Source organism: Pteropus vampyrus, unplaced genomic scaffold (genome assembly GCF_000151845.1).
Source record: "Pteropus vampyrus isolate Shadow unplaced genomic scaffold, Pvam_2.0 Scaffold61, whole genome shotgun sequence".
NCBI lineage: Eukaryota > Metazoa > Chordata > Mammalia > Chiroptera > Pteropodidae > Pteropus > Pteropus vampyrus.
In genome coordinates, this window is record NW_011888842.1 from 6,811,379 (window position 1) to 6,839,112 (window position 27,734).

Here is a 27,734-nt window from a genome sequence, read left to right on the forward strand (position 1 = left end):
GAGGCCGAAACACAGGGCTCAGGCACAGACCTCCTCAGAGCACAGACTCTCCCACCAGCAGCGGGGAGGCGGGGGTGGGGTGTGTTTTCCGCACTCAGAGCGCTTGAAAGGAACTTGGCAAAGCCAACACAAACAAAAGAAGCGACGTAAGAGCTACAGCGGACAAACTGTAAAGGGCAAACGCAGAAAGGCTCAGCAGCAGCTGGGGCCCAGCACGAGGGTGGAACTCAGCCTGGAGGGGGTGGTGAGACTCAGCTCTGATCCCCTTTTGCTCAGGAAGTATCTGCATTTCCCCTGCTGGGAAGCAGAGTCGGAGACACAGTCATTTAGATTCAGACCCCAGCATGCGCAGGCCTGGCCCCTGCTATGCCTTTGCTTGTACTTCATCTACCATGGGGGGAAGGTCAGTGTTTAGGACAAAGTCCTAGTGGTCCCTTAGTTGTGTCCCAGCTGGCTGCCTGCATGTGGCCCCAGGGAGGCTATCAGGCGAGATGGCCAGTGAGAATGTCCCTTTCCCTCACACATGGTGGAGGGTGGCTTTTCACAAAACTGTCTCTCTCTCACCAGCAAAGCCAGGTTTTCCCTCGGTGAGGCTGGGCAAGGCTGGGTCGACACCCCCCTCGCCCCAGCCCTAGCCCCAGAGTGGAAAAGAGACTCAGTAGACTGGTCCTCAGGCCCCCTGTCCCTCTGTCACCTCACTCTGCACTTTAATTCGTGAGCTGACTGTGCTCTCCCACCCCTGCCCTGTGTCCCGCACCCTGCTTCTGGCCGGCTCCCCACTGCACAGCTGGAGTCGCCTCCAGCAATAGGGTTGGGTGGGGGTGGGGAAGGTCACTCTCAGGCTGCTCTCCCCACCTTCCCCACCTTCCCCATCTTGTCCGGAGTCTCAACCTGAGACTCAGCTCGGCCCTCACACCCGGATGTGCCGGTTCCATGGACAGCTGCTCTTGGTTTCCTTTGGTCATGAAAAGCTATTTTGGACTCTGTGCCAACCTGTGCCAGGCACTCCGACATACACTTTCTCTTTTACTCCTTGCAACAGGCCTGCCTCATATTATATCTGTTGCGTGGGTAAGAAAACCAAGGCTCAGAAAGACTTGTTCGCTTGTCCAAGGCCGCACAGCCGGACGCTGATGATGGTCCCACTGAGCACTTCCTGTGGGACCAGGCACTGTGCTAAAGGCTTCGCTCTTCAGAGGTGGGTGCTATTTTGATTCTCATTTTACCAGTGAGGAAACCGCAGCACAGAGAGGTTCAATAACTTGCCAGATGTCACACAGCTAGTCAAGGGCCACACTGGGATTTGAACCCAGATAGGCTGACTTTGGAGCTTGTGCTCTGAACCACCCCGTATCGCTTCTTATGTGAACATTAACTTGCTACACTGATGAAACCGGAGTTAAAACCCAGCCCGTCATTATTTCCACTCAAATTAGCTCCTGCAGAATGAGAAATGATGAGCTTTTTTTTTCCTTTGTTTTTAGAAGCTTCCGTGATGCTTTTGGTCACATAAAACCAGCTTCGTTGAATGACAGGGTTTCGAACCAAAAAGAAAAAAAAAATCACACACACACACACACACACACACACACACACGCACGCACGCACGCAAACAAATACACACGGCTTATACTTCCATAACCAGCGTTTCTGCACTTAAACTCTCCCATGTATTGTCACCCCATTCATTGCAGTTCTCCGTTTTAGCCCGTCAGAGATCTTAGTGGTTCTGACCCAGGCTGCTAGCTAAGTCATGCAGCCGAGTATGAGCTGGACATCTGGTAAGCAGGTAATAGTTCTTTTTTAAAGGAGGAAAAAGAGAAGGAAAAGAATATGGAGCAGGTATACTTAATACTTACAGTGCACAGGGGCTAAGTACTTGACTTTCATTCTCTCCTTTAATCTTCACGACCGTGCTATCATCACCCCCATTTTACAAATACAGGAGAGGGGAGGAGAGGGGAGGTGTCTTTAGCCATTTGGTTTCTAGGAAGGGCCAGACCCAGGCACTCAGTCCCTCGACGTGGATTTTCTGAGTCCCTGTTCCTCACCAGGCCCTCTGCTGAGCTTGAGATTAGAGACCTGAGCCCCGCATCCTGCCCTTTGAGAATCTCAAGGTCCTGACAGGTGGTCAGCCTACCACACACTTTTCAACTGCACAAGTACTCAGTCCACCACTTCTAAAAAGATCAAGTCAGAAAACCAGTGTCCAGTTTGGTTGCTTGGCTGGGAAGACTCCTTCAAGCAGGGGGAAAAAAAAAAAAGTAGCGATATTAAAAATTTAATATTTAATGAAAAATTAAAGTGTTCTATTTCCCAGCTGTTAATTATTAAATTCCACTGGCAATTCCAACACGTCAGTGCCCCCCACCAAGAAGCCGGATGACAGGCTGAAAACGTAGGCAGGGGAAGAGGAGAGATAGTGGATGAGATCAGCTTCCGGGATGAAATGGTTTATCAAAAACCCCTGAAACCTCCAAACACCCCCAAAAAAGAAGTGACAGAGGGCAGGCCACACATATGTAAGAGCTAGCCTTTGCCACTGCCAACTGCCAGAGATGTCCAAGGTCACAAAGATGGAGCTCCAGAAGGAGAAAAAGGAACCAAGAAAGACTTGGAGCTGCCCCAAACCCTCCCTTCTGAGTGTGGCACCTATCATGTTACTTCAGCTGGTGTGTTTCCACCGAGACAGGCCAAAGCCTTCCCACAAAATCACAAGGCCTCCAGAACCACATACCTGCCTGGGTTATTGGCAGTTTGGGTTTATTTTTCTTTTTTCTTTTTCTATTTCATGTGCTTAATTATGGGAACATTGTGGTTGAGAAGAGGAAGTGTTAAAATTCTAGGAATCGTAAAGGTCAACAAAGACGTGGAATGTATATCACGGGTCATTTACTGAGCTCCTGAGCAGCTCCATGCTGGAGGGTGATCGGGCAGAGAGCCAATGGCGACGTGAACAAAGGTGGCTGTGGAATGCAGAGGAGATGATGCAGGAAGAATTTGGGAAGAAGAATGAACGGAACGCGGTAATGAATTAGACTGTGGGGTGGGTGGAGGAGAAGGCTGAATTGGAGGTGTCCCGGACTCTGGCTTGAGATGGGAAATGAGAACACGGGTTGGGTGGGATCCTGTGAGATAGGCAGAGACGTCAAGCAGGCAGTTAGACGCCAGTCAGGTGGAAGATGCCGTATGAAGATAAAGGATGAGGATACTGGATGAAACCTCTGGAAACTCTAATGGTTGAAGGCTGGGGAGAGAGAGAGGCCCAGGTCTGAGGAGCCGGAGAAGGGAGAACGGAGCAGTCAGAGGAGAATGAGAAGGGTCCGGGGTCGTAGAGGCTGAGGGATCTTGATGTGGCAATGTGTACACAATATACTGCCATGCGTTTTAGGTCATTTACAGAAAAGGATACGTTTATATAAATATGTTTATTTGTTCCTGCAGTTGTTCATCTAATCATTCGTTGGGTGCCCTGAGAAGACTTCAGTTTGGTGCCACTTCAAACCGATACTCTTCAAATACCTGCTTGCCATTCGTTTAGAGAGACGCTGGCTCGTGCACAGGGGAGAATGGAAAAAGCGACAGCTGGTGGCCGTGATCTGACTCTCCTCTCTGCCCCCCGCAATTCAGCCCTGAACCTGCCACCCACGTCCTGCTCGGCAAAGCACAAATGCCACAGTGAAAGTGTGCCATCCTCCTCACGAGGGAGCTTGGTGACCGACCACCTCTGGCTCATCTAGCCTGCTCCTTGGGAAGTCTTAACCCACTGCCACACACACACACCGAAGGGGCTTTTCAAAGCCACAGTGTGTCCATATTCTTACATTTCCAGTAATGAGATAGCATATCGTAGATGGGTACTCTGTTTTTCGGCTCATCTATTGACAGACAGGGCGCCCCAAATTCCCATTCTTCTTCCCAAAACAATAAGAGAACTTGCCAGAACATATTCGGTCTTTCCAGAGCCCAAGATCACTCACACTGGAACAGATGCTACTCTCTCCCAATCCTCCAACCTCTATAGCTGTTCCTCAGACTTCTCTTCCTCCACCAGCCTTTTAAGTGCTGATGTCAGACAAGATTCAGGTCTATTCCTCTGCTCAGGGGTCTCATCCAGGCTTGCAGATCTCACTGTCACCTGTGTTCGGATGGCTCCTCATCCTACATCGCCACCATACATCTTCTGCCGAGCTCGGGCACTGCTGCAGACAGACGATTTGTGTGCCACCACACCCAAATCCATATGCTGAAACCTAATCCCCATTGGCGGGGTATTGGGAGGTGGGGGCTTTGGGTGATGAGTTCATGAGGGTGGAGCCCTAATGGATGGGATTAGTGCCCTTATAGAAGAGATCCCAGAGGGCTCCCTCGCCCCGTCCATATGTGAACTAGGAAGTGGGTCCTCATCAGTCGGCAAATCTGCTGTTGCCTCGATCTCGGACTTCCAGCCTCCTGAACTGTGAGAAACAAATTTCTGTTGTTTATAAACGATCCAGTCTATGGTTTCTTGTTATAGAAGCAGGAACAGACCAAGACGGGTGCTCTGTGAATCTCCGTCCCGATGCCCCGCGAGTGCCTGAATCCACATACATCCCTATTTGAGCTCATCACCTCCCCCTACTCCTCGACCTGTGTCCCCTCCTCCAGGCCCTTTCCCAGTCAATGACACCACGCTCCAGCAGTCTCTCAGGCCTCACAGTGATCCTGGACAGCTCTCCCCACCTTACTCCTCAAACTACATCCTTCTGAGCCAGGTTGATCCTACCTCCTTACCGACCTTGGCAAATACTAGTTTTACATCTAGGGCCCGATAAGACTGTGAACTCCTTGAATATACCCACATGGATTGATTTCTCCCATCTCCTGTGCCTAACATAATGTCTAGAACTGAATTTTTGGCCATGACTTACAGTGAGAAATACATTTTACATCACAAGCAAGCACACACACATACACATGTATACAGAAAAAATTCCATCAAACAATACTTATCCTTACTTCATGTGAAACCCTCTATTCGATTTTACTTTAAAAAAGTAAAAAAGCTGATTTTGAACCGTTAAGCTAGTTTCCGAACATGTTAATGGATAGTGACCAGTAGTGTGAAAAACACCAGCTAGCATATCATAGGCGTTTGATAGACATGTGTTGTATGTTTGCTTAATGAATGCACGCACAGCCCCATGAGATTTTGTATCATTGTTGCCATTTTACAGACGAGCTAACTGAATCTCAGAGAGACTTTTCTTACTGACTCTAGGTCCTGTGGCTTTCTACACCATGCTGTGACATGTACGACCCCTTTTGATTCCCATATTTTCTGATTCATCTGGTGCCATTGGCCAATTATTGTCAGAATCGTTGTGTCTGCTCAAGCATCTGAATCGAAACATCCAGATTCTCAGTTTCTCATCTAGTCTGTTGTTAAAGATCTGATAGATGCCAAGACTCTGTCTCCCCACTAAGGAATGATCTCAGTGACATCGTTATCTACACAGCCCCCCACCTCTTCCTGAGCTACGAATTTATTGCACGTGGGCGATGCCTTCTCTTACTGTGGATTAAACCAGTCCGATAGCTGAAGCTCTTCTTCGCTGTCTTCCCTTCTTTGTTCCTTTTCTCTGTTTATGTCTTCTTCCCCTTGGTAATTGTGGGTCCTATGTACAAAGGGAAAGCAAGCTGAGTAAGGCAGGGAGAATGACCTACAGTGTTGGGACAGTCAGTCAAAACACGTTTAGAGGAAAGAAACATGTTTGGCAAGTGAATGGCTGGAGAAGTTTCTTGGTACTAAACAGTTATTCATAAACATGTACTTTTGATGCAAAGGTGCAGTACCCGTCTTTCTTAATATCCTTCCAAGTGGGCATAGTTAGTAATGTAGTGACCCGAGAAGGCTCAGGTTTTTTCAGGGAGCAAGAAAATCTTGATTAAACCGTCCTCCTCAGAACATTATATCTTACGATAGTCTTCTTTCTATCTGAACTTCGACCCAATGCTCACTCACCCCCAATTTAAATACAAAAAACAAAGACAAAAAAACTTTAACGTTCTAGTCCTAACCACAGAATAGATTCTTTATATGATTCAGTAGGCCGGAAAGATGCGTGACGAAGGACAGCAAAACCGTTTTATTTGGACTCTATAACGTATAACAGGTCGAAAAACACAGATCTTCCTCCCATCTCCTTACCTATCATTAAACCAGCTTGGAAACCACCAGTCCTTCTGACTACCGTTGTCACCAAGTTCTGGGTTTCTAAGAAATGAAAAAGATGACAAATATTTTTAGAAAATGAGGCAGTCTCAAACTGGGGTTTTCTGAACTCTTTTTATGACAGACAAGTCTTTAAAAAAAAATTTTTTTTTAAACTGCCATTTGGTAAAATAGAAGTGAAGCTGCTCTAGCTGAATGAGAGAGGATGGACTCAACTGCCCAAATCTTTTATCCCTCCGGCAGCCCCCGGCACTTGCCTATTCATCCAAGAAGCCCTAGCAAGAGAGAAGGAGAGAAAAGAATGACAGGGGTTGGGATGAGGGACATTAATACATAAATCTGGGACCTGGATCTGCCACTTATTAGTTGTATGGCTACAAGAGAACATTTTCCCTCTCTGAATCTCTCTTTTTCTCCTCTGAAAGGTCAGATAATAATACTAATATAATAATTAATAACAGCAATAATAATAATAATAATAATAATAATAATAATAATAAAACTGCCCTGAAGGTAGCTTTAAGACTAAATGAGTCTACGGCCATGCTACCCTGAACAAGCCTGATCCTGTCTGATCTCGGAAGCTAAGCAGGGCTCGGCCTGGTTAGTACTTGGATGGGAGACCACCTAGGAAGACCAAGTGCTGTAGGCGTGAAAAATAAAATAAATAAATAAAAGATTGTAAGCCGACAAGGTCCCTGCAATCTATGAGGTCAACCAAGGGTTGCCTTGCCAAAAAAAAAAAAAAAAAAAAAGACTAAATGAAACAGCATACATAAAAGAGCTTTATAAGTCGAAAATTACTTTAACAAACTGTGATCTTAATAAAGAAACCAGTGAACCTTTCCAAAAATGATTTGCTAAACTAGGAGAATTCAGATGGCTAACAAAGTCAGCAGTGACAGCCTCAAGAAATCCGAGGGTCTCTGAACCACATGCAGAAGTTTCTACACTCATTGTGAGAGTCTCCCCAAGTAGGGGAGCCTTCTGGAGGAGGGGGAAGAAGGTAAGCCAGGAGGCGGAATACCCTCCAGTGGGACAAATAAAGTAGTGAGGCATGAGCAAACATAATCAGATTAAGAAGGCTGTTTGAGAGCTTAGCTACTTTCAGGAAATGTTTGACATGGTTACAATTAACAAGGCATGGTTACGATAAGCAGGGAAACCACACAAGAATAAAATGGAACAGAAACAGTAAGTCATTCAGGTAGCTATTTTCACATGACCTTGGTCATCCCAGCCACGTATGAGAAGAAAGGTTTTACCTTTACTTTCATTTGTGGCTGAGTGGGTTTGGGAAAATTGCCAAGGTTCCATGCATTTGGTAAGCACAAAAGCCCGGATTTAATGCCAGGGCATAAATTGTATCAGATATGCAGGCTGAAGAAAGTACAAGCAGTTAAGCACAATGCTTTGCTCTGAGCTTCCTGGCAATCAAGTCAAAGATAGAAAAATGAAGGTTTACATGGTTCTCACTGGCAATAATAATCAAATTAATAATAACAATACACACTAGTTCATCAGGAGACACAAACGTTTTTCATGATTCTTTGTCTCAAATTTCTTGCAAGGATCTTTATACGACATACACTGGGCAGCGTAAGGGACAATATCTACCCCAATTGTTTTTATTGGCAAGGCAGGGGCAATAAGCAGGGGCAAAACACAGCCATGGTTCTATTAAGGCACATCCAGGGGGCTTGAGGACCACAGTCCAGGTTCCTGGGGACCCATCCCTGGCCCCCCACCTTTGACCAGAGCTCCCTCACCAGCTGCCATGTTAAGAATGGGCTGGAGGAGGTATGAGAGTGGTCATGGGAGGCATCCCAGAGACACCTAGAATTCAAAGCACTTACTTTGAGTGATATATCCACAGGAAAGAGCCTTCGGGGCTAAAAGCAAGTGAGAAATAAAAACATATCATGTTACTTTTAATTCTGAGAAAGGCCATTTTGCACCATTATCACTGAAGCCCTTGGCTGAGTTGAGAGCCTGAGCTTTAGCTACTCAAAGGCTTCCTCCTCCCTTTGAGATATACACAATGATCTTAAGAGATCGAGAAGTTCCACTGCAGTCACTTCAGTATTACCCAGAACAGGGAGGTCTCTGGAGACTCTCAAATCTTAGTAAAACAAAACAAAACAAAACAAAACAAAACAAAACAAAACAAAACAAAACAAAATGAAACAACAATAAAACAAAACAGCAACAACAACAAAACACAAATGAGAGCCCTCTCATCGTCCAGGGTGGCTTCAATGAGAGAGAGAGGCTCCACAGATAGGTCCTTTCCTGCCACCTCCTCAGGAACACCACAGCCCAGCCAGCCCTCATCCAAGATTAATCTTCCCCCAGAACACTGAATGACAACTGCAGAGCCTAATGCTACATCCGGCTCAGAGCTTCAGAGATGGCAGCGTTCCTCATCCAGAAACTCTGACTAATACTTACCTTGCAGGGTTCCTATGAAAAGAGCTGGAGGGAACACAGAGCCCAGTTCCCGGTATGTGCAAACACTTAATCACTAGAAGCTGCTACCATCATCATCATCATCATCATCATCATCATCATCGCCATCATCATCATCACCATCACCACCATTATTTTATTATAACTTTTATGAAGTTTCTTCCAGTTCTAAAATTCTAAGATTTTTTTTTTCATCCAGCTGCAAACCAAACACTGTCCTGGATGGCAGTCTCTCAGGATGCTCTGCTGACAACAGTTCTATTTACCAACCAGTTGATGTGTTCGATTTAGTTATTTTAAAATCCTTTTTAGCTCAGCGCCACCCACCTGTCTAAGGTTAGTGCCCTCAGTTCACCTCAAACCATCACATGGCCAATTCACAAGGGTGCAAAGGATCTGCTGCCTTTTAAACCTCTTGCAGATATTCAAGTAGATTCCTCACATTGAAGAATAATGTGGCCACAATCTGGGTGCCAAACTATAGCCCTGAAGAGCAGCCAGAACCTGCTCTGGCTACCGGGCAAAGAGAGTGTGCCCAGCACCACAAAATGACCCTCTTTATGGGAGGCCAGTGCCAAGGCACACATTTGGACCTTTAGCTCCCAATTATTTTAATTTTGTGAACCACCTGAAATATGGAGGCACAACTCTGACTGCAATGCGAAACACCGAATTTATCCAATCAAGCATTCAGAGCTCTAAGTTATCCACACAAGCATCTTAACTCAGGGCAGGACCCCCAAAGGGCACTTGTTCTTCTGTTGGGTTCTTCTGACTGCTAGAGCTCTTCCTTCTATCTGCCGAAATACCCTGTCCTAGCCTGCCTGTCCCCTGGAGCAGACGGTGATGGTGAGGTGATGATCATGATGGCAGGAACATTTATTGAGTGCTTATCAAGTCCCAGACCTTGCCCCAACTACTTTATACACAATCACTCATTGAATCCTGCCAACAATCCTATGAAGCAGGTACTACTACTACCACCAATTTTAAAGATAGGGAAATGAGGAGCAGAGTGACTGGGTAAGTTGCCCAAGGTCACAGAGGAGGTAAGGGGTGGCATAGGACCAGCCCCAGGCAGCCTGGCTCGAGACTCCAGTGAGGGTATTTCCTCAGCCTTCAAATATCTAGGAGAGGCTTGGGGTCCCTGCACCCAACTCAGAGTCACCTTTTCTTCAGACTAGGTATCCCTAGTTTTGTTCAATTTGAAAGACCTGGTCTGTAGACCCTTTTAACTTGGTCATACTTGTCTTGTTTTTCTTCAAATGAGTTGTTGGAATGAAACAGACTAACACTCCAGAAGCAGTTAGATCTATGCAGCACCCTGGGGAAAAAAATAGCTCCCAAATTCTGGAGCAATTCTCCCTCTATTGAGGGACCTTGAGGTGCAGTTCCTTTTCTTAGTGGCCAAGATGGTCCTCTTGGCTCATCAAATCTTAGAATTTAAGATCTGAAAGAAACATTCAAATGTCAATGCAAGTCATCATCATGAACTTGGGGGCCACTAAAACACTTCACCAAGACAATATTAATGGTGCTGAGACAGCTCTCGCTGCCTGGACAAAAGGCTGAGCTGTACCAGTGCCTCTTAAGTCAAAGGCATCCTGTGTTTTTGTAGCTGCTCCTGGAGACTTCTTTCTGTCAGAAGCCTCTCCAGCTGGACTCTCCGAGGCATTGTGGTTTCCAAAAGCACAGAAGCAGCTCATATGTTTGGGGTGAATCCACTGATGAATTTGAAAACTCAGAAATGTTTAATTCGCTTTGCTGTCCAGAGTTAAAAGCAAAAAACAAAAAACAAAAAGTCTCAGCCAGGCACAAATGAATCACCAGCGACTCAAGTGTATTTTGCAGCAAAATTCAGCAACTTGAGTTGCTCCTTTAAACTCTGCAAATATCTTAGGATTGCAAAAATCAGGGTGGATTTCTCATGGAATGTGTGTCTGACATTTCTTAAGGTCATTGCCATATCTGGCCATATAAATAATTTAAAATTACATTTTGGGCTTCATCTGACCTTACTGTTTCTGAATCTAGCCCGCCCAGAACTGGAAAGGTCAAAAAATTCAGACATTGAGAACACGGCAAGAAGAAAGATAATTAATTAGTACTTGGCGCGCTAATGCTTCTAAAGATAGCTCAGGAGTCAGGGACGCAAGACGGGTGGAATCTCTTCCTCATGGTTTCAGTGAATCCCACTTTCCATTCAACCTGGTGACTTGGCTAATAGCAGAAGGTTAGAGTAACTTTCATCAACATCATGTCGTCATGTTTCATAATTACCTGTTGATATATTCCCAAAACACAACAATCACAGTTGAGACAACCAGCATTGACAGAATCACTTTTCCTTTGACATTCATTATTTTCTCCTGGAGAAAAAAAAAAAACAAAGAAGAAGAGGGGTAAAAAAAAAAAAAAGACTCGATAAATCCAGAGTGAGATATGGTTTTTAAGAAATGCTTCTACCTATATCCTGTCTAAAAGGAAAAGTTTATGAATATTTCACTAGTGCTAAGGAGTATCCTCTCCCTTAAATTGCATAGGACCACAATGGCAAATTAGGCCAATCTGATGAATGGACAGGGTTGTCTGTGTTGGGAGGGATGCTACGGGCCACTTTGGGGCTCTGAGGGAAAGTGTCTGGACAATCACAAGGTCTGCCATGGATGTGGGAGGGTGAAGGGGGAATGCGAGTGGTTCCCGTGGCCACCAGCTGCCAGCACGCAGCTCACCCACCTCTCGGCCCTGACTTCAGGGAACCACCCGTTCTCCAGCTTTGCTTCTCTTAGTACACTGACGATACGCCCCACGCTCGGAGCGGGGGACCACTCAGCCCTTTACAATCTAGGCTCACCTGCTTCCCACTCCCACCCAGCTTTCCCCCTCCACACCCATGGCAAGCAAACAATCAGTGCCTAGTAGGTACACAGATATTTCTCAACTGCTGCATGAAATTGTGGTTGAGGGGGAAGGGGTGCTGGGTGCAGAATAGCAGCTTGAGAGAAGCACTTTAATTTGGGGGGTCACGGGGGGAGGCCTCCCGGGGAGGCGACTAACGCTTCCCAAGGTGCGAAGACAGGACGGAAAGGGGGTGAAAAGCTCTGCGAGAAGGGATGAGAGTATTTCCGAACAGCAGCTATGACAGGCCGACGGGGGAAAAAGCTTCCTGTGGTTTGGAAGGGGAAAAAATGCAAAAGACCTAACCGAGAAGAAAATAGTGAAGTTCCCTCACCTGAGTGGCTGGAATAAGGGTGTTCAGAGGGTGGGCGGCGCAGACAGAGCCTGTAAAGACCTGAAAGGGAATGGCGGCACAAAAGCATCTCCAGTCGAGATATCACCTGGTCCGACTTCATTCAGAGACCCCACTGGGTGCTGGAGGGTGCTGGGTAGTGGGGAATGGATGTGAGGACAAGGGCAGACATTTGAGGTGAGGCAGCAGGCTGTTCTAATGACCAAAAAGAGGGGCTGGCCTGTGATGAAAAGGTGGCCGAGGAGACGAAGCGAAGTCAATGAATTCCTACACTTTGGAGAGAGAACTGGTAAGATGTGGCTGGTAACTCAGACATGAGGGATTGGGGAGAAGGAAGATGCAGAGTTTCTGCCTAAGCAGGTAGGTTGTAGCATTTCCTCAGATGGGCTGCAGGAGGAACAGGCGTGGGGGCGAGAATCACGAATGCCCTTTCAGATGAGTTCATTTCAAGGCGTGTGTGAACACCACCTGCAGGGAGATGACGAGTAGGTAAGTGGACACTCAAGTCTGACGTTCATCAGAGAGATGGAGGGACGCGCAAGTGGAGGCGGCATCCACGAGGACAGTATTTAAGGTGAAGGAAATGCGTTCCGTTACCTGGGGAGGGGATGGACAGAGAGAAAAAGGGAGGAAGAGAACCCTGGGCTGACGCCGACATAGAGAGGGACAGAGGAGGCCATGAGGAGAGGCCCGGGAAGCAGGAAGAAAACCAAGTGCGCGGACGCCTGGAGGCCAAGAAGAGACAGTGGCCAGCTGTGCCCCTCATCAAATGTCACTGCCTTAGTGAAGTCACTTCCCACCCCGGCCCTGACCGCCAGCCAGCGAAGCCACCTTTCTCCCCTCTGGCTCCTCGATCACTCTATTCTCTTCGCCGTGCATTTTCCTTGGGAGGCGGCTCACACTAACCTGCTGAAATGCAGAATTATTCATGAGAACATCCACACGTGTATCTACAGGTTAGTCTGAGTTTCCTGAGAATGTCCTATTCAACCCTGAATCACCAGCACCACTTAGAGTAGATGAGGCCCTTCATAAATGTTTGGCGCTGAATGATAAAAATTGAGAGTGACACCATTAGGGGACAGGTTATTTTCTAAGTCTTTTCAAAGAGGGTCTTAGACGATTCCAGTCTTGGCTCTCCTGTGCTATCCCACTTGTTATAAATTCGGTTAAAGAAGAGAAAGAACAGGATTATCAGCCATGACAGCCAAGTCCCCCTAGCTTAGAAAGTGCTCTGTTTGTTTGGAAACAGAAACACCAGGGCTAGACTCAAGGTCAAAATTCGACCTCCAGCTTTCAGATTCAGATGTAACTGATAGGCGGTATTCCATAGACCCGGAGAAGATGGGCCCCTTCAAAGTGTCTGGCACATATAGCCCAGGGCTCATGGCAAAGTCACAAAATGCAACTGCATGCAACTCAGCCCCACTGTTGGGAAAAGCTACTTGAAGTTTACATCAGGAACACTGGCATTAAGTGCTAGAAAAAGCCTGTGTTTGGGAGCAAATACAAACACAAGATCTGGATCGAGAGTGTGGCCACCTCTCCATGCTGACGTCTTTACTCCCAGAGGCGTGTGGACGGTGATGAAACACATAGGCTCCGGAGTGAGGTGGGGATTTGAGTCCAGCCCTGACACACACACGAAACTGGGTAACCCTGAACATGTAGCAGTCCCTCAGGGCATCAGCCAACATCTCCAAAAAGCTCTGAAAACCAAAAGCCTTTTTGTAATTCGATTGGTATCATGGCCCTAACTGACATAAGGCTATTTATAATCTTTATCCTACTTAGCGAGACTGTTTAAACATTTCCTTGTATAAATATTGATGCATTTTATTATTCGGAGCTGAGGCACTGAGGGTATTACATAATATATGATATATAATCCACACCCAAATAATTCTGCATTTCAGCGTTATCTGGCTCTGGGGTTTCAGAAAAGGGTTTGTGGGCCTGTAATGAATCATATTAAATTGGTTTCCTTGTCTTTAAAATGGGGATAAAGATGGCCATGATTGCAAGAGATAATGTCTGTAAAATACTTAGCGTGATGCCCAGCGCCATGTAAACACACAAAAAATGCTCGTGCTTATTCCTGGAATCCATAAAACGGCTGTTGGGAGGACCCAGTGAGATAGCGCAGTGCCTGGTACTTAGTAAGAGCCGAAAACATATTTGAGAAGGAATGAGGGTTGTGGAATAAGAACATGTTAAGCAATACAGCGCCGAGAGATGCAAATTAGGGACTCTAAAGGTTTATCCATCTGTTCCACGCTACAGCCTGAGAAAGAGCTCCTCGGAAGTGGGAAGAGACTTTGATTTCCTTTGATCAAAGCGGGGGGGCCCACCTACAACACCTTGCCTTTGCTGAGAAGGTGACAGCACTGCCAGATGTGCCTCCCAGGCTTTATCAACCCCACCTGCTGAGGATCAAACGCAAAGTGTAAATAACGCGAAACGGTGAAACACGCAAACTCTCACGGTCAAGAACACTGAGGCAGACATCAGGGAGAACCAGAATGAGACACAGCCCCTAGCGCCCTCTCTATGCAAGTGTTGGTGACTTTTAAATTCGGAAATTAGCATCAGAGGCAACGCACGAAGCCCACTTCTTTCTAGACTTCACAGATCACTTGAATCGGCTGACTTTTTGCTGTGGCGAGCCGTCACTCTTGTTGGACACTTAAAATTGGAAGCTGCTCAGATAAGCCAATATCACATCCTTCAGCAAAGCACTAGAAAGGGTTGTAGACATGCTTCCTGGAACTGGGAATGCACGTCTCCAGGGAAGGAAGGGTTGGCAGGGTGGCCAATGCGTCTTTTAAAACATTTTAATTTTTTTTTTCCTCTGGACAAAAATGAGGCGTTAGGCAACCAGTGTCGCCTAAAAGTCCTTCTCTTACATGTTTGTCTCTCAAGCTTTTCAACATTGTATAATTCTGAAACTTGGTGGTTGACGAGCTTAGCCATCGACTAGGAAACATGGGGTTGCTTCTAGATGCCCCATTTAAGGGGTAGAGCAAAGAATCAGGACCCTCGAATATTAGGGCTGCCTCACGTAGGAGTCACCTGGGTCCCACCCCTCCGAGGACTGTTTGCACTCAGCCACACCCAGTTACACCAGAGCCCTCCCGTCACAGGACTTCAGATTTCTCTCTGAATCCATCCCACCTCCCACTCCCAGAACTCGGCCCCTGCATCAATTCCCAGATGAAACCCGTTCAGATTGTACTCAAAACCTGGAAGCATTTCGGAGGGCAGGGTCCCGTGGTCAGCCTATCATTTCTCCGCCTTCCCTCCTCCTTCTCCACTTCTATGTCCCTGGAGTGTCAGACGGACTTTTCCATGTGGCTCATAAATTAATTCTTCCTTACCTACCCCCAACCTGTCCCACACAGAACAACACATGCACGCGTGCGTGCGCGCGCGCGCGCACACACACACGCGCACACACGCACGCACCCCTTCAGACTGGGCTAAATGTAGGTTTGCCTTCCAAACAGAAATTCTCTCTGAAAGGAATTCCAGTGGACCTTATTTTCCCCATCTTATGTCAGGGGAAAGGTGACCATCTTGGCTGAATAACAGAGCACTCAGGAGCCCTGGAAAAGCCATTATCTCCAAGAGCTGGAATCTACAGAGGAAAAGCAGTGGCAGAGGAAACCAGACCTTCCGGCAGCTAAAGAATCCTCCTCTGCCCGTGGCTCCTCCCTGGGCCCCTGGAACCCACTCCCTGGCCCCTAGAGCTGCCCCTGCCCACTCAAGCCTCAGTGGCTGCTGGACGAATGGGATGGGCATTAAAGACCTTGGACAAAGCTAGCTTTGGTCCTCCATGCCCTCCCCTGTAATGTCTATGTCTAGATCCAGCATTCCAGGCAGAACCTGGAGGCCAGTGCTGACTCTTAAATCACCAGTCCTAGATGTAGGCCTCAGGCCACTTCTCAGTCTCTCTGAGCCTCCACTGACATACACAAAATGGAGCTTCAGGCACCCTCCTCCAGGGGTCTTGAAAGGACAAAAGGAGACTGTGTGTCTGAAGCACATTGTGCTCGTGGTCAGGAAATACTCCACAAGTGGCAGCCACAATGATGATAATGCATTTTAATGTGTGGCACTGAAGGCAGAGCTGCGGCTTCATCTGAGAGGTGTCTCAATTCCCCCGAGGCAGCACCACACGGAAGCTCAAGTGCCAGCCCTCCCCCACCCCTACTGTGACTACAGTGACAGTCAGCTCCCTGCCCATTCCCCCAGCTCAGGGCCCCACTGCTCGTGTTGGGCATGGAAGGAAGGTGTGGCTGATACTTGCAGCAGATGGGGCCCTGCACAGGGCCCTGCTCCCACACAGGGCCCCGGCTCAGACATTGTAGACCAGGATCCTGAGTTTGTCTGGCCTTAATCTCCCCCATTGTCCCTGAAACAAGTCCTTTGGGCTTAACTTTCCACTACAGGTTCTCCTGATTTGACCCAGAACGAGAAATCCCCTAAAAGGCTGGAAGTCTCATTCTATGAGGGCAGCTCACTTAGCCACCGGGAGCTCAACTTGCCAACTTGCGGCAGTGGCTGAGGGATTCCTTGAAGTGATGATTAAATGAGATTACTAACCAACAACCAACACGAGTGGAGCGAGAGGCCAACTCATCTAGAAGCTAATGAAGCCCAGTGTCAGACTGGCGTAGGGAGCGTTTCCTTTCCTGGGGTAGTCACTCCAGCCTCTGTGCCTGGCTGCAGGCAGGACTAAGGGACTGATCCTATTATCTGCACACTCACCTGGGCCACAGTAATAACCTGTCCCAGGTGGACCTTGTATCTCCCACTCTGATTGTAAGAAGGGGCTGACTTAGATATTGCTCTCTGATTCCGGGTCATAGGTCATGTTCACAGCCACCTTGTGCCCACATACCCTACCCCACCCCACCCCACCCAGGATCAAAGAGCTGAGTTCTCCTATACTTTGGCCAAAGCCACCTGAGCAAGAAACTGCAAAAAGATTTATAGATGCGATGTCACCAATAAGTTGTGAAGCTGAAAGAAACTTTTCTAAACTCTCAGTAATAAAAAGCAATCATTGCTAGAGGCAAAACAGACTTTTCTTTCTTTTGTATCTATTAAAAATGACCCTACAAAAATCATTGTCAGATAAAGAGGCAATCCAAAAGTATGCAGCCAAAATATGACAGGTGCATTAGACACCTAAGTATTACTAATCACTTTTATGCTATTTTCACATCATTCGATTATGATATTGTTTTCGGAGTTTTGACCTATTTTGAAGTATTTGTCAGTTTGTGTTATTTGTTGTGATATCTCTTCTCATATTCTAAATACAGCTGACCCTTGAACAATGCAGAGGTTAGGAGTGCTGATCCCATGCAGTTAAAAATCTGCATATAACTTTTGACTCCCCCAAATCTTCACTACTCATAGCCTACTATTCATGGGAATCTCACAGATAACAGAAATAGCCAATTAACACATATTTGCATTATGTATTATATACTGAATCCTTACAATAAAGTAAGCAAGAGGAAAGAAAATGTTACTGAGAAAATCATAAGGAAAATACATCTACAGTAGTTATTGGAAAAAATCCACGTATAAGAGGACCTGCACAATTCAAACCCATGCTGTTCGAGGTCAACTGTGTTTCCTTCCATGCCTGATGTTGTCTTCACAACTTTGCATTCTTTTTCTAAAGAGGGCCCTGAAAATTGAATAAGCTTCAGGGCCTGCAACACTTGGATGCTCCCCAACTGAACCAGGCCAGACCCTGGGTTGAACACTTTACCAGCAGTTTCTCAGGTTAAGCCCCGTGAAGTCACTCTAGAATTATCCCTATTGTACAGATATGAAAACGGAGGCTCAGAGAGGTTAAGTAACTTGCCCAATGTCACACAGCACAAAGCGGCAGAGAGCCGGGATTCGGGTCCAGGGTGTTGGCTGTGCTCACCGTTTTCATCACTCTGTTCTCAGGAAACACAAGGGCGCGCCCATGGACTGACCACCCAGGTCTCTGGCTCCTCTGCCATTCCCGGGCACCTCCTGTGTGCCTGGGGCCCAGTCTCCCTCCCTCACTGCTCCTCACCATGGTCAGTGCGACAGCCTGCGGAAACTTCGCTTTAGCGGAGGCTGAGATCACAGGGCTCACTGGGAAGCGGGTGCTGGGGGCGCCTCCCAGGCCCCACCCATGGCACGGGGCTGGTGCTGGGGGTGAGGAGGAAGAAGGCTGCTTGAGCCTAAACCCTCACTACATTGGTGGGCATTGCAGGGAAAAGCTCCCCATTGGAAAAAACGTGGTACGATTCATGGAAAAAAAAATAAAAAAGGCGTGTGGAAGGCTGGTTTCAGTGACGTTTTTCACTATAAAGGGTCAGGGTAAACACAGACAGAGGGAACTGAGAGGCAAGTCTCAGACTTAGCACAGGGCTACCTGCCACTCCAGCCATCACAAACCGATGTTCTCTGCGGTGCACCCCACTATGCCTTTTCTTGGACCCCCTTTAGGAGACCTGAAACCTTAATCCAGCCAGCTTGGCCTTACTGCCTGGCCCTGACATAATAGTGCAAGGGTTTTTCCAAAAGGAACAAGGTAAGGTAAACGAAGGGTCGACACCGGCCCAAGAGGGCTCTGAATCCACCCACAAGGGAGCTGCCCTGGGCACCAAGACTCAACACCCTGGCCCTGCACTCTCACTCTGAATCCTTCAGAGAAAAGCCCAGGCCGCAGCCACACAAGCCAGAGGCCGGTGAGGTCCTGCCAGGGGGAGCGAAATTGAGCAGAACTTATAGCGAGGTCTCTGAGCCAGCATCCCACCAGCTCCCACTTCTAGATCCTATGCCAGGGAGAGAAGAACTTGGTCTTCTTCCAGAAGTACTAAGAGGGACCAACAAGAGGTTGTGGGGGCGGGGGGAAGTGAGGTTCCTCCCCCAGGTGGATCCACGCTGCAGCGGGTCGCAATTCCCCATGACCCCAACAAGGCAGAAACCAATAATTTCAACATTTCACATACCTCATCCTCTGCTTCTCTCTCCCCAGAGTAAAAGGCAAAACAAAGTTCTACTGAGCTCCGTTCGGGCAGGAGGAGGCAGGGCTGGGAGGAAGGGAAGATGCTGCCGTCCAACCCCTGTCAAAAGAATAAACAGCTGTTTCAGGAAGGAGGGGGGTAGACAAATCCCGCAGCTGCTAGAGGCTTTGTTCCTTGCTGGCCCGGGGAAATGGGCTGTTTATCAGGCCTGTTGACTCAGACCTACATGCCAAGGTAGCATACTTCTCTTTATGTGACCATGACCGGCCGGCCTCCCTCCCCGAGTGAAACTACAAGTCCAAACCGGGCCCGTTGCTAGAGGAGGGAAGGCCAGCACCCCTGAGAGGCTGCCCATGTCACTCACTCCTTGGCAAAAACGGGAACTGATCTGAACCTAAACCACCCCAGGAACAGCCGATGGAGAAATACAAAAAAAATAATAAAAATAAAAATTTAAATGCAGAGGGGTGGATGAAGGACGGAGTCCTCAAGACCCTCATGGAAATGCTATCTAAACGTTCCCCTGAGTGAAGCCTGTCCCCTACACCCCTCAGGCTCTGTGAGTTGTTGTGTGGGAACACTATTTTTAGGAAATGTTATAAAATCTCCCGCAATGCAAACCGAGCTGTAAGAACTGTAAAAGGTCATAAGGCCCTAGCCCTACTCTTTGGCTGAATAACGCTTAACCCTTCCCACACCCACTTCCTGCTCCTAAAATAGAATTTTCAAGTTGGAAGGACATTTTCAAGCATCAAAAACAGCTAAAGCTTTTTCAAAAAACACATGATGTCATTCTCAGAGCTTCAGAACGTGGAACGGAGGACACCCAAAGCTTTGGCTGAAGCAAAGAAACGAAACTCGAAGCCCCCTCACTCGAGCCCTCCCAAATGGCCCCCCAGACGCCTCCCAGAAATAGCACCCGGAAACCCCAGACAAAGGAGAGGGGACCAAAATCTGACAGAGAAGCCAAGGATTGCCCCCCACCCCCAAAGGCTGCCGAATCCAGCCCCTTCCTCCTGTTCGCCAAAGAGAATTCCACAGCCCCCTCTTCTGGGGGCATGAGCTAGCTGACTACAATCTTTAGGGTCTGGAAGTTCTTCCTAACACCTTCCTTACATCCTTCCCGCTGGGATCTACCGAAGCTGATCAAACGCACACCCCACTCCCGTCATCTCACTCCAGGTCTCGATCCCCCAAATACACACGTAAGTTCATCAAAAGACGCAGCACCTCACAGCATACCCCAAACTGCAAACGACCCCAGGTCCCTCATCAGAGCAGATCCGTAGTGATCTAGCATGGGAGGGATTCTACACACAGCGGTGAGAATGCACCAGCCACAGCTACTAACATTGACAGGATGAGTTTCACACACCTGTATGTACAGTACTGAGTGAAAGGAGATTTGAACGATTCCATTTATTCAAGTTCAAAACCAGGCAACCCCCATCTGTGGTGCTAGAAGCCAGGCTGGGGGTGGTAGAGAAAAGGAGGGGGCCCAGGGGCCCTGAGGGGCTGGTCACGTTGTTCCCTAAGCCGAGCGAGTAGTGTGTGTCTACATGGTGAAAACCCATCACGAAATGTGCCTTTTCTGTGTGTATGTTAAGAACGAAAACAACCAGGACCCTTCCAGCTGGAAGCTGCCTTCTCTTGGCCGCTCTGTCTTCCCCTGACACTGGCTTGAGGGCCTCAGGACCGTGGACAGCCATGTCTGTTCCTCCTCTTGAAGTTCCCTGCCCCAATACCAAGCACCACCAAGCACCTCACTAAGGGTTCAGAGAAGATCTGTTGCATTAAATACCCCAGGAGTCTGGACCCATGGTCAATGGGGAGAGGGCAGATAACAATTTGAAAGCTAAGGAGCTGGGCTGAGATAAACTGGTCCTTTTGACAAGCAAGCACCAATCAGGGGTAACATGGGCTCCCCACTTTACAGTTCATGAAGCAGCCTCTCCTTTATGTTAGCAATCTTCACTCACAGGTGGTCATGGAAAAGAGGAGGCTCCAGAAGCCTCAGTGACTTGCTCAAGGTCGCCCGCTGGTAGGTCCAGTGCTGCTCTTCTGGCTGGGTTTGAGTCCCGGCTCTGCCCCTTATGCCTTGCAATCCTGGGCAACCTACCTACCTTTTCTGTGCCTTCGTTTCCACATCTGCAGCCAGGTGCCAGGTTGCCATAGGTGGAGGAATGAACCTCAGGTGAGGAAGTGATGTCAGTAAATGTAAGGACCTCTTTCTTTCTTTCTAGCATGGGAAGGGTTGGAGAGAGGGTATCAGCTGGAGAAGCCCTGGAGAAAAACGGACATGCTCCGGGGTACACCACTGACAGTGCGAACCCCTTGACGACACAGAGCCGAAGAGAGAAAAGCTTTGGAGATTCAGGGGAGACGACAGGTGCTGGAGAGCAGCCTTGCTGGGGAGGTTGGAAGGGTCCCCCTAAGGGACGCAGAAGGTGCTTCTCCTTAGGCAAAAGGGAAGAAAACCGGATGGGAGGGTTGGTGTTAAGTTTGGGAGACAAAGTGAGAAATTGATAAGTTCCCATTCAGAGCAGCTGAAGTATGGAGAACAAGGTGGGCGGGGCGTGCACAGGCAACAGAGAAACTGTGGAATCGCCAGCCACGCGGATCATCTTGTCACCAGGAGCCTTGAATCCCCATTGTGCTGAAGAGTCTGCTTTTCATCCTGAAGGTGCTGGAGAATCCCGCAGTGAAGTTAGGCCAAGGGCATTACATGATTCGCTCTTTAGAAGAATTATATGGCTGCAGGGCGAGGGTAAAGAAAAATCTCCCAACAGGGAGACGGGAGGCTGGGAGGCTGCTGGCCGAGGTCCAGGCGAGAGAGTGAAGACGTAAACCAATGGACCAAGCTGGAGGACAAAGCAGCGGCCATTTGAAACCCACAAAGGAAGGGCCTCTTGAGACCTCCAGTCACAGGAAATCGATCCTCTTTCAAAGTGGGCAAAGGTGTCACCTTCTTGGTGAGTCCTTCCTGGATGTAAAACGACTTCGTTTTTGTACTTCCCTTCTTTTAAATGTCTTTCTCCTTCTACCAGAATGTCAATGCTATGGGCAGATACTTTTGTATGTTTTGTACCATGTGAAAGTGCCTCTTATAGCACTCGGCACTCATACATCTTTCTAGGCTAAATGCACAGCCAGTACAGCGCTTGGCACCTAAGCGTTCAAGAAATGTTAACTATTTCTGAAATGGATGGTAATAATAATATCAACAAGAAGAGTGAGCAATGGATGAAGGGAGTGAGTCAGACGCAAGTCAGGCCCAGTGCTACTCAGAGTGTGGACCATGAATGACCAGCAGCATCAGCATCATCTGGAAGCAAGTTAGAAATGCGGATCAAGCCCACCCGGCCCCGACCAACTGGGACACCCAGGGTGGGCTCCGGAATCTGTCTCTCATGGTCTCCAGGTGATCCTGACCCTTCCTAAGGTTTTCCACGCTCTGCTCCGAGCTGGTCCCCAGGTTTCTGGTTCGAGTCGGAGACTAGATGTTGTTGCCACTGACTGGAAAATGGATTGGAAGGGGTCAGGAGGGAGGGGGCAGCTGAGCTTCCTTCTAGATGTGTTGAGTTTGAAGAAACTGCGGGAGCCGGCTCAGCAACTGTGTCTTTGACGAAAAGCCTGGGTGGAGGCTGGTTTGGGAGTTGCCAGCAACTGAGATGTTGCAGGCAAGAGAGGGCAGGTCTGAGGTGTGCTGACAGAGGGCAAGGTGGAGCATCCTTAATGGGCACCGCCCTAAAACCTGAGGGAGGGCCATCGCCAAGAGCCCGGAGAACCAGGAACAAAAGAGAAAATGGCAAACACTGCTGACTCGGACGTGGGGGCTGCGAGGCAGAGTCGGGAAGGCTGCACTTGAAGTGCAGACTAGAGTCTCAGCTCGCCTACCAGCCCTTGGCGCTCTCATCTGACCACCTTTGGCCTCGCTTGCCTCTGGAAAACAGGAGGCCTGGACGAGAGTGCAGCTGTCTGGGAACCCCAAGGCATGCCAGGCAAACGGAGGTGTGGCCACACACAGAGGTTCTGTTTCCACCCTACCGCTGACTCCAGGCAGCACCCTGCGACACCTGGTTGACTCCCACCTCGCCCACCTCTGTCAAGTGGGCAGGTCGGGCTTGCGTCTCTTACTCCACATTGTATCCTAGTTCTGGGGGGTCACGGTAGCCCTCATGTCCAGCCACAGACTCCAGGCGAAGACACCTCTTCCTAGGAGCAGTTGGCGCTTTCAAAGCCGCCAGCCAAAAGATGTGCCTAATCCCAAGCTTATCTGAATAGTGTCAGAACCGCTGACAGTTTCGAAGAAGCCTTCTCTTCCCTCGGCCACAGTGGGAGGCCCTGGAACCAGCCAGGGGCACTTCCCGGGGGGAGAAGTAAAAGTTTTCAGACTGTTTCCTGCCCCGCTATCCCAGAGGCAGATACCGGCTCCCAGGGGGCTAGCTCCCCCAGGCCCAGCCTTGTTGCTCCTATGTGCTCCTCTGGCTGGCTGATGGCACAGTCTTCTAGGTGACATGGAGGAAAACGAGTCCCCCACCTCCGCAGGAGTTCAAGTCCCTTGGGCTTTTACAGCAGTGGTAACCTGTCAACGCTCCTTCTGTCCCACTAGCCCAGCCTCCCTCCCAAGCGTGGTCATCGTCCCACTCACAGCATCCATGCCAGACACTCTGCTTAAAGCCTTCTGAGTGATGAGGGACTCACCACCGCCTGGGCCTCCTGTTTCATCTCGGGACGATTCTGATTGTAAAACATCCTTTTCAGCGTGGAGCTGAGCTCGGCTTCCCAGAATGTCACTCGTAGTGAAGGCTACCATTCATTTGCATACGTCATCTCATCCGACCCTTATCAGAGGGTAAATAACAGAGACAAGATCACAGGGTGCCCAGCAGCACTGCAGCCCTGCTGGGATTATAGTGGAGCCAGCTACGTAGTCCCAACCCGCCAGCCCAGGGACAGTGGCAGAGGTGGCAACTCACCGGATCCATCCACAGTTAGGGGACTGACTGGTGAGTGCGGTGGGCCAGAAAGTCAGGGCCGGGGGCGGGATGTAGTTAAACGCAATGAGAGACACATGATTTAACTGGCTGATGGGAGGGAGGGAGGCAGAGCTCACAGTATCCCTGTAAACGTGGGTTCTACTATTATCTGCATTTTACAGCGAAAGAAACCGAGGCTCAGAGAAGTGATCTCTCTTGCCCACGCTCAGACAGCTAAGGTCAGAGCCAGAACTAATCCAAGTCCGGCTGGCACAAAACCTTAGCCACTTCTCGCTTTTAGCCAGAAGCCGTTTCATTCTCTCTGACCCTTTATCAGGCTTCTCTTCTGCACTTTTTACTACTACCACATAAATAAATCTTACCTCCCATTCCAGATTACAAACTCCTGAAGAGCAGAAATCTGTAGCTTATATAATAATAGTAGTAATAGTGGTCACAGAAGTAGCAAATACTATTGTTCACTGAATGCTTACAACACGCGAGGCTGTGTTCTAGGCAGTTTACATTCGTTATTCGATTCTCGCTGAACTTTGTAAGGTAGATGCTCAAATCATCCCCATTTTACAGATGAGAAAGCGTCTCAGTTTGAGCTGAAATTCAGCTCCTAATATTAACATTTTAATAACTGTAGTTCGATATGACTCATTTCCTCTCTAATCCTATTTATTTTATTTTTTTCATTTTGAAACATTCTCAGAAGAGGTCTGTCTGTAGGCTTCCTCAGATGCCAAAGGAGTCTGCAGCATGATAAAGGTTAGGAACCTCTGTGGAGGCAGGTGGCAGGGTTCCAGAGGCAGAACTGTCGTCTGTCTGTGCCACAGAACCAAGAGTTCCTGGCTGGTACCGGTTGAGGGACCCTGTCTCCTTTTTGCAAGGGTGGGGAGTGATTACTTGTTACTTTAGCCCACCCACACATTATAAATACATAAATATCGTAAATACTTTGACTTTAGCGGTGTGAGCCCATGTATAACATTCACCAAAATACATAAATCACTTGTTTCCCCAATTAAAACATAATTTTTAACCTCCAGTGTGCTAATTAGAAAAGCATCAGTCGTTGATCACAAATTGGAATAACAGGAGGGCTTGTGGCAGCTGCCTCTGGCTATGATGCGGGCTGGCCCCCACCCCAGATTCTGCATTCTCGAGAGCAGATTGGCTGACTACCTCCCCCCGAGACTGGCTTTCTTAGCATCTGCGCACTGGCTCAGTCCAGGCAGTGCTCACGCAGTAGCCCTTACCATATATACTGAAGTTTTATAAGGTAAATTCCAGGCAACCAAACAGATACACAGAATCACAAACCAGGCAGAGCCCTCTGGATTTCAGACAACCTGGCCTATGGTAGGACTTGGTGATAAGGGAGCCAAGGCCAATGCTCCCTGCCCAGACCAGATAGCTGCCCTCCTTGCCAGCTGGCCAGTGCCAAAAGCGAGGCCTCAGGACACCCGGGTACCAGTCCTGGCACTGCCTTGTTGGGCCGTATGACCTTCCGTAAGTTGTTGACTATCTGAGCCTCGCCTTTCTTATCTTTCAATATGGGGCTGTACTAGATCCCAGTCTTGCTGGTAAACGATCACAAAGCACCCACTATGTGCCTGGCACCACGGGGAATGTAGAAGCTACACAAGCTCTCTAAAGAGCTAACGTCCCAGTCAGGGAGGCTGGCCTGGAAGCAATGAACTCTTACACACAACAGAAAGAAGTGGATGAGAATGGAGATTCACGGAAGCCCCATGTCATGTCCTAGGGCCACAAAGGAGGGAGTCAGCCATCCTGCATGGCGCTGTGCAACCAGGCTTCAAAGAGGAACAGGCTAAGTTTGAACTGGGCCTCAAAGGGAGAGTAGGAGTCCTGTGGGTGGGGAAGGGCGTTCCAGGATGGAAGGGCGAGCACCTGCAATGCAGGGAGCTGGAATGGAGAGCACCCCACAGAGCCCAGTGTGGACTGTGGGGCTGAGAGCTCCAGTCCTGGCCGTTCCCCACACTTGCTGCTTGGGAGCCCATCAGGAAGAGTCCTGGGAACCTGTATTTTTAACAAGCTCCCTAAGTGATTCTGACCCACAGGCAGTAGGTGCTTTGTGTTGAGGAAATAAGTGAATGAGTAAATACAAAAATGAACTTGACCTCAGGCAAGTCCCTCCCTCGCAAGATATCCACCCTTCTTTAGAGGTGCTGGATCAGCCCGATGGTTTTCAGACCATGTTCTGGAGGACCCCAGAATCTCCCCAAATCTCCCCCAAGGTCCCTCAGAGAGGAGAGAGGGAGGTTGAGAACGCGTTTCTGAGCCCCCGACCCACCCTGTGATAGATTCTCCTTTTATCTACTTGCTATTATGTACTGTGCTTCCATCTGCTATTTAGCTTGTAGTAAATTTTCCTTGGCTACAAAGAACTTTAAAACTACCAACCTGGATGACCCCTCAAGAATCCCTAAGGAGAAATTTTTAAATTCCTTGAAGGCAGGAAGCTATTTTTGTTGAACAGCGCATGAAGCTGTTTACCAGAAGCCAGTTATTTATTTTACCATCACGATTTAAAATATTTTGCTGTGGTCCAGAAAGCAAAGAGTGGAGAAAGAAACGCGGCACAGATGCAGATTTATTTAACTAAATAGCTTTTCGTCTGGTTTTAAAAGTAATATATTCTCATTGTAGAACATTTGGAAAATGCAGAGGAGGAGAAAGGAGAAAATATCATGCAACCTTTAAAAAACAATGTTTTTAAAGAACAGTTAATAAAATGGAAAATTAAGTGAGAACATCACACGTAAAATTGTACACAGACTATGATCTCGACAATGGGTGTTCTACGTCAGAATTACTGGACAAGTATGATGGTTCCTCAAAAAATTAAACATGCAATTACCACATGATCCAGCACTCCTAATGCTGGGTATATTTCCAAAAGAATCAAAAGGAGAAACTGGAAAAGGTATTTGTATGCCAAGGTCCAAGAAGCATTATTTGCAATAGCCAAAAAGGTGGAAATAATTCAAATGTCCATTGATGAATCAATGGATAAACAAAATGTCATATATACAGTCAATGGACTATTATTCAGCCTTAAAAAGGAAATTCTGACACATGCTACAATGTGGAAGAATCGCGAAGACATTATGTTAAGTGAAATAAGCCAGGCACAAAAGGACAAATATTATACGACTCGACTGAGATGAGTCACCGAGAGTAGTCAAATTCATAGAGACTGAAAAGTGTGGAAATGGTAAAGTTTATGACATATATATTTTAACACACACACACACACACACACGCACACACACACACACACACACACACACAAATACTGTCCAGAACTGGTCACGTGGTAATGGCGGTAGATTCTGGACAATGAGATCGTGGCAGTGATCATTTTCTCCTTTCTCCTCCTCTGCATTTTCCAAATGTTCTACAAAGAGAATACATTACTTTTAAAACCAGACGAAAAGCTATTTAGTTAAATAAATCTAGTGGTTCTCAGGCACTTTCCAGAAATGTTGCCTTTTATGTAAACATAAGCAATACTTTCTATACTTAATTAATAAAAGGAGCCAAGTTCAAGGATGCCAACTAAAGTATACACCAAACAGCTCAGTCAAAATAAATGACGGGCAGAGTGGTCCTCCTAAGACCAGTTATTCTTGTCTGTATTTAAATATATTTCAGATAAAAATGAAACCAAAATAAATTCTCTAATGAGCCTCCCAAGAAGCTGTGTGGCTTGGAAAAGCTCAAACGCAATCTAAAGAGAGAAAGAACTACAGAAAAGTGGGGAG

The 27,734-nt window shown here is 47.8% G+C and overlaps 1 protein-coding gene and 1 pseudogene across 1 annotated transcript in view; one reads left to right on the forward strand and one right to left on the reverse strand.

The window, feature by feature from the left end:
• LOC105292696 (N-acetyllactosaminide alpha-1,3-galactosyltransferase-like) overlaps positions 1–23,760 on the reverse strand; it is a 27,178-nt gene extending 3,418 nt beyond the window's left edge. Inside the window, exons 1-7 of the mRNA XM_023531048.1 lie at positions 23,663–23,760; positions 18,944–19,057; positions 10,964–11,052; positions 8,071–8,106; positions 6,191–6,256; positions 5,555–5,657; positions 4,179–4,288 (exon numbers count right to left, since the gene is read on the reverse strand). Of these exons, the coding sequence (XP_023386816.1) occupies positions 4,179–4,288; positions 5,555–5,657; positions 6,191–6,256; positions 8,071–8,106; positions 10,964–11,052; positions 18,944–19,057; positions 23,663–23,713 (569 nt within the window). The 5' untranslated portion in view covers positions 23,714–23,760. The remainder of the gene's footprint in view (positions 1–4,178; positions 4,289–5,554; positions 5,658–6,190; positions 6,257–8,070; positions 8,107–10,963; positions 11,053–18,943; positions 19,058–23,662) is intronic.
• On the forward strand, positions 6,748–6,866 carry LOC111740318 (annotated as a pseudogene).
• Positions 23,761–27,734: the final 3,974 nt, after the last annotated feature.